General features: G+C 40.9%; 1 protein-coding gene across 1 annotated transcript; it reads left to right on the forward strand.

Annotated features, from left to right (window-relative positions):
- The first annotated feature begins 971 nt into the window (after positions 1-971).
- LOC129780064 (uncharacterized) lies at positions 972-4,424 on the forward strand. Its single transcript, XM_055787958.1, has one exon. The coding sequence runs from the start codon at positions 972-974 to the stop codon at positions 4,422-4,424; it is 3,453 nt and encodes a 1,150-aa protein (XP_055643933.1).
- The last annotated feature ends 3,207 nt before the right edge of the window (positions 4,425-7,631 follow it).

A 7,631-nucleotide genomic window follows, 5' to 3' on the forward strand; every position in this document is an offset into this window, starting at 1 on the left:
AGGCAAAGCTGCGACCACCAAAGACAAAAGGGAAGCACAGCGGTGCTACGTTTGTCACAATGAAGGACACACAGCATTTACGTGTCCTAAATTCACGAAAATGAGCATCCCAGAACGATGGGAAACTATCAAAGCAGGGAGGCACTGCTTTAATTGCCTCATACCTGGGCACTCAACGAAGGAGTGCAAATCACAACGGAAATGCCAAATATGCAGCACGAAGCATCATACACTACTTCATCGTGGAGACTCTCCCAAGGGGGACGAGATCCAACAATTGCATCCCGAGAAGGATGTCAATCAAGCACAAGCAAGTTCAACGAAATGACTAGCTCAGGAAGAATACGTCTTTCTGGGCACAGCCATAATTCATGTTAAGGGTGAGCAGAAATGGCACCCTCTTCGATGTCTACTTGATTCAGGGAGTCAAGTAGAAACAATCACAGAAAAGGCTGCTCGAAGCCTAGGAATTCCGCAACACTCGGTAAACGTAACCATTAAAGGAGTTAGCGGACAAGCACATGTTAAAAGGGGTATCAAAACTGTGATAGCCTCTCACGCAAGCAACTACAATGAAAGTTTAGAATTGATCATAGTGCCAAAGATATTGGACGATCAACCAAGCACAGCTATTGATGAAAAGGGTATACGGATACCAGAACAATTGCACCTTGCCGATCCCCAGTTTTACAGATCGAATGAAATCGACATTCTCCTCGGAGCGAGAATATTTTTCAAAATTCTAATGCCAGGCCGGCTTAGCGTAGCCAACGGTCTTACGTATCAAGAGTCCAGCTTGGGCTGGATTGCATGTGGGACGCTACGTCACAGCAGCCCATCAACCACTGTATTGTCTGCTACAAGGTGTAGCAGAAATGAATTCGAATTCCCACAGGACGAAATGGCCAAACTCATAGAGAAGTTTTGGCGTCTTGAAGAAGCGTGCTTTCAAGACTGGGAACCAAAGCAACATGACGAATGCGAGGCGGAAAGTCACTTCCGCACAACGATACATTACACGAATGCCCCTACGGGGGGAGCCGTCATCGTTAGGCGACTCTTATCAACAAGCATATAGAAGATTCACATCGCTTGAGCAAAGGCTCAAGCGGAATGCAGACCTGTACAAAGAGTACAGGGCATTCATGAATGAATATGAAACACTGGGACATATGGTACCAGTCACCACAGAAGACTTTCACAAAGTAAAGTATTTCATCCCTCACTCGTGTGTGGTGAAACCAGATTCAACATCCACCAAGGTTAGGGTGGTGTTCGACGCAAGTGCAAAGACGTCAACCGGAGTATCCCTGAACGATATACAAATCGTGGGACCAACCATTCAAAAGGACTTATTTGATCTGCTAATTGATTTCAAGACGCACAACGACGTGCTAGTAGCAGATATTGCAAAGATGTACAGACAAATTCACATCGCATACACAGACACTTGGTTACAATGTATTTTGTGGCGCGACAGCCCCAATGATCAATTGAAAGCGTATAGACTGACGACTGTCACATATGGTGAAGCGTCTTCATCATTCTTGGCCTGTAGGGCACTACACGAAGCAGCTGAAGATTATCGGTCGGTAAATCCGAGAATTGCCGACACCATTCAACGATCGTTCTATGTTGACAATCTAATGATTGGAGCGTCCAACGCAGATGAACTGACGGAGACGAAACGAGAAATAGAGCATGCATTGTCACTTCATGGATTTCCACTTCGAAAGTGGGCATCAAACAACGCAAGCGTACTGGAAGGAATTCCAGAGAAAGACTTGGAACCATTGATCCAAGTTGGTGACCAAGAGGTCATAAAGACATTGGGGATAGCCTGGAACCCCAAAACAGACGTGTTCCAGTTCATCAGTACGAAAAACATAGGTGAAACATACGAAGCGCTCACAAAGCGACAGATGGTCTCGAAGATTTTGAGACTGTATGACCCAATCGGATTGATACAACCTGTAATCATTACAGCTAAAATATTGATGCAAGAATTGTGGACTTATAACGTCAGCTGGGACGATGATGTTCCAGATCAAGCACTAAGCTCATGGAAGAAGTTCGAAGCTTCATTAGTGGAGCTCAGCAAGATAGAAATACCTCGGATGTCGACTCCGAGTCATACGATCGCACTAGATTTACACGGATTCAGTGACGCCTCCGAAAAGGCTTATGGATGCGTCATTTACTTACATGCAATCAACTTAAAAGGAGAAGAGAGTACGAATCTCTTATGTTCGAAATCGAGAGTGGCGCCTTTGAAGAAGGTCACTCTGCCCCGTCTGGAACTCTTGGCGGCGGCACTTCTAGCAGAACTAACTGCTAAAATAAAGAGCATTCTGGCCGGTCGAATCTCGTCGGAATATTACTACAGTGATTCACAAGTAGCGCTAAGTTGGATCAAATCTTCAAATACACGTTGGGGAACCTTCATTAGAAATAGAGTGCAGAAGATACACTCCACCACGAATCCAGAGCATTGGAAATATATATCTACGAAAGAAAATCCGGCTGATATGGTTTCGAGAGGAATTCCAGTCAGAAAATTACGCGAAGCAAAACTAGAATTTTGGTTACACGGACCGGAATGTATACGAAGAAGACAATATTATCTGCAGAGCGGCTACGAATACACTGCTGCTGCAGAACAGGAAGAGATTAAAGAACCAATAACACGATTGGTAGCAGCAACAGGAAAGGCATGCGAAGACTTAATCGCAAAATACCCGCACCATCACACTCATGACAAAACAGTAAGACACTTTGCATGGCTGTGTAGAGCCATAAACAATATGAAGAAGGTCAATAAAGACACAGGCATCAGAAACGAAAAGAGATCGGGCCCACTCACCACCACTGAATTGAATGAAGGACTAACACTCGTAGTCCGAATTATGCAAGCCACTATTTATCCAAATGAAGTAGCGGAATTACGAAAAACTGGGAAGGTGCCTACGAAAGGACCTTTCCAGCATCTCAACGCAATCGTCAGAAATGGAGTCATACATGTCACAGGGAGACTCCACAATGCAGAAATGCCCATCTCACAAAAGAATCCAATATTGATTCCCAAATCGCACCCATTTTCGAGGGTAATAATTCAAAAAATACATGAGGATAGATTTCACGCCGGAACAGATCTGGTAATAAACGAATTTCGACAAAGATTTTGGATGAGGGATCTCCGAAGGACCGTACAAGGAGTCATTCAACGATGCATCTTATGTGCCAAAGCGCGGCCCAGACGTTTACAGCAACGAATGGGACAACTGCCCTCGCCCAGGGTAAATGAATCAGTAGCGTTCACTCACACGGGAGTGGACTTATGTGGGCCATTCGAAGTATATCTCAATCAAAAATCGAAATGCAAGACCACAGCATATGCTTGCATCTTCATATGTTTTGTGACCAAAGCAGTTCACCTAGAAGTCGTCGAAGATCAGTCGACGGCAGCGTTCATATCAGCACTTCTCCGTTTCACATCAGTGAGGGGAATACCCGAGGTTATTTACTCCGACAATGGGCGGAACTTTGTCGGGGCCAGCAGAGAACTCAATCGTTTACGAAGAATATATAACAATGAAGTTTTTCAAAACAAATTAGTTGATATTGCGGCAACTCACAGAATAAGATTTTCATTCATTCCACCCCGAAGCCCCAGCTTTGGAGGACTTTGGGAAGCGAACATAAAGGTAGCCAAGCGGCTCTTTAGTGCAGCGGCCAGAGGAGCACAGCTAAACATCATGGAATTGCAGACACTGTTCTACCAAGTGGCCGCAATAATGAATTCGCGACCACTCACACCTGTTTACACGACGCCAGATTCACCGACCGCGATCACACCCGGTCATTTTTTGATAGCACGCCCAATGCTAGCCGTGCCCATCCCTACGCAGAGTGAGGATGGAAGCAATCTCACAACCAGATGGAAACGAGTACAATCGCAGCTCGAACAATTTTGGAGAAGATGGAGAGACGAGTATCTCCACCAGTTACGTGATTATGCAAAATGGACCAAGCAACAAGCCAACGTTAAGGTAGGCCAAATCGTATTGATCGGAGACGATCACCTTCCCGTAGCAAGGTGGCCTATGGGAATTGTCACACAAATACACCCTGGAGATGATGGAGTAGTCCGAGTGGCAGTAGTGCGAACCGCTACCGGAATTTACAAACGCAACGTGCGAACACTTGCTCCTCTACCAGTCGAGGAGCACACCATTCAACCCATTATAGAAGAGTATGACAACACAGCTGATAACGAACAGCAATCTCAAGCCGAAGCAATCGAACTAGAAGACGATCCCCCTCCCCAAGCACCCCAAATGATTTGGGACGGTAGACTACGCCCTCGTCCCAAAGGGGGGAGAAAATGGAAGTACACGAAATCAGATTGGGTGACGACCCTATGAAAAAATTGACAATGCAAATTTCCGCTGATAATAGCGAGACCCGAAATTCCAAACGAAGTGGTTTCACACGCTCGAGTGCTTGGGTCAGCGATTAAGACCCTCCTCGATGCAATAAAATGCGCCACAATGTAGGGAACATTACGAGTTCCAAGAAAACGCGACAATTAAAAACAAGTATAATGTTCGGCAGCGATAAGATCGAGAATACCATATCGATGCACGACGTCGCATCATATTCCATAGACGGGGCATTCATCGTGGCGATGGTGATCGCCATCATTTACTACCATTGGAGGAGAAACACGAAACGACTGCGCGAACTGGAAGGGGCGCAGCGGAGGATCCGACTCGATAGTGTGAATGCTGTATAATCAAAATAATGCGAACGCTGTATAATCAAACGCACATTTTGTGCTGACATGGAGAAACAAGAAACACCCAAGTGACCTAAGCAATGTAAAATTTAAGGAAATACAGTTCAGTCTAAAACCGACCGTGAAGGAGTTAGTACTTAGTCCGAAAGCCGTGTTGGGCCACTATGGCCCAATACTAACATCTTAATTTTAACGAACAACACATTGCTTCCCCGTGCTTCGTTCGAATTCGTCAGCTTTTAGCGAACAGAATATTATCAATAAAAATAAGTAACTGTGTGGATTTTTTATTTTCCTGTTTATGATCATACATTTTAATATTATACTTCTGTTTAACATTTAGTGTCATTCTAACTAATTTAGATTTTGCTTCATTTTGCTTCATTATTCTTCATTTCTACATAACTTTTGAAAGCTAGAATTCCCCGCATATTTTTTTTCCTGTTCTACTTCCTGGATATCATTCCGATCGCAAATATTTGCAAGACTTTGTAAAAGGGGAACAATTTACATATGCCTCCTTTCCATGACAATAGTTGGATCAATTATTGCCTTGTGGATGGTTAAAGGATCATTGAAATTCAAATGTTTTAGAACTCTATTGCAGAGTGTAATGTAAAGCTTGACCGAATTGGTATGGAAATCAGCTATGGCACTTTTACATTGCGGCACCAGCACCTACATAAACATTATCCAAACTGATATAACTTTCCTGATCGAACTGAATATCAATAAAAGGGAGGTAAATTAGTGAGAAAACACCATACTGTACTTATACGAATGCTTATACTAGATACATATAGATATACAGCCATTACATGTCAAACCGACAGAGTAGTTCTCAGATTTTCGTAAAAAGTGGTACTTTCGTTCTGTATCGCAAACCATTAGACTCATATTTTTTTATTTTTTTGTTAGGGTGCCTATGTTTAATTTAGGGTGATTCGAAATATCGAATTTTTCCCTTTTTCATAACTTGTAAACGAACCGATTTGGATGGTCGATATATCAAATTAAAGCTAGTTAGCTAGTCATTTTCGGAAAAATACTACGCTTGCAAAAATTTCAGGTTTAGGTTTTGTCATTATTGATTGTATTTGTTTTTTATAGTGCTATATTTTGTTATATTTTTTCTGGAAAGCTGAGGATTTTTCACATAACATATTTCGAAATCAGGGAGGCGTTTCTTTTTGTTTTTGAGTTATGATTTTTTAAAGTTACCCGATGGTCCAGAAAAACATTTTTCCCTTTTTTCCCAAAAATGCTTTTTTTCAAAAAATTATTACATTTGAACTACTGGACCGATTTAGATGATCGACATATCAAATTAAAGTCTACTAGCTAGCTTTTTTTTTTTTGAAAAAATAACATACTTGCCATTTAATTGGATTAGAAATGTTGAACGAAAACTGAATACGTGTTAACTTTGAGAAATCATAACTTAAAAACGAAAAACAACACCTCGCTGGTATTTGGATGTATTATGTGAAAAAACCTCAGCTTTCAAGAAAAAATATAAAAAAAATATAGCACCCTTCGTCCCGAAACGATGTAAGCTATAAAAAAAACAAATATAATCAACAATTACGAAAATAAAATCCATTTTTAATCAGAGTGTAATATTTTTTCAGACAATACCAGATTATTATCTTCAATTTGATGTGTCGATCATCTGATCGGTTTGGTAGATCAAAAATTATGATTTTTGGTTTCAATTTAATATGTCGAACGCCTGAATTGGTCTAGTGGTTCGAAAGTTATAAATATTTGAAAAAAAACCAAAAATGCGAAAAAATTGATTTTTCGGACCACCCTAAAATGTTTAAATTTAAAATTTAAAAAATACGGGTCTTATAATTTGCGATAAACAACAAAAACAGGTAGTTTCCATCATCAGAATTAACACATTAAGGACCGCACGTTTTGGGGCAAACTTGAACGCTTCATTTGTTCGGATGCTACGAATGAGATCGTTTCCTTCGGTGTGGATGAGATGAAGGCGATTCATCGGTAGACCTTGGGGGCTGTCCACATACCACGTGGACAGAAAAAGCACGGTTTTAAACTCCCCCCTCCCCCTCCGTGGACAAGCGTGGACATTTTCGTATCCCTACCCCCCTTTGTCCACGTGGACATTTTTCCTTTTTAAATTAAAATAATTAAGGAAATAACTGATTTGCGCCTAAATTCCATTTAAGTTGTTTTTATTCCAAATTTTACTTGCTGTACCCTGTACCTGCTTTGTTGTGGCCCATTGTTCTTGTATGGTAGCGAAATGAGTGGTATAACAAAGCACATGCTTCTTGTGAGTTTAATTTTGAAACACTTGTGAGTATACAATATTTTTTGTTTTTCCATTATCAGCGAAGATATAAAGGCTATCTGGTTTGCTAACCCGGAAACACGCAATGTACGGTTAACTGTGAGGAACAATCCGCATCTGAATATAAGCTACACAACTACAAAGATTTATCTTGAGCTTTGCTAATTGAGATTGCAAGCTCCAATCAAATAGAAATAAATGAAATTAAAATCATTCTCAAATACATTTTTAGTTTACGATTTTCTAAACACTTGCAAAAAAAATTAGTTGATATCACATAGACGCCAGTAATAATCCAGTCAACTTGATTATTTCGCCTTCATTTGATTCATATTGAATTCCAGTAGAATTCCAGAAGATATTCTCGATCGAATGAATAGTTATCATTTCATTTTGGATTATGAATATTTTATGACATAACGATCGCACAGCAAATCGAAGGACAATTGTGGCAACTTGAAAATGTTCTATACAAGATCCAGTTATTGCTTTAACAAATGCATTGTTACA

This window comes from Toxorhynchites rutilus, chromosome 1 (assembly GCF_029784135.1).
Source record: "Toxorhynchites rutilus septentrionalis strain SRP chromosome 1, ASM2978413v1, whole genome shotgun sequence".
In the NCBI taxonomy this organism is placed as follows: domain Eukaryota; kingdom Metazoa; phylum Arthropoda; class Insecta; order Diptera; family Culicidae; genus Toxorhynchites; species Toxorhynchites rutilus.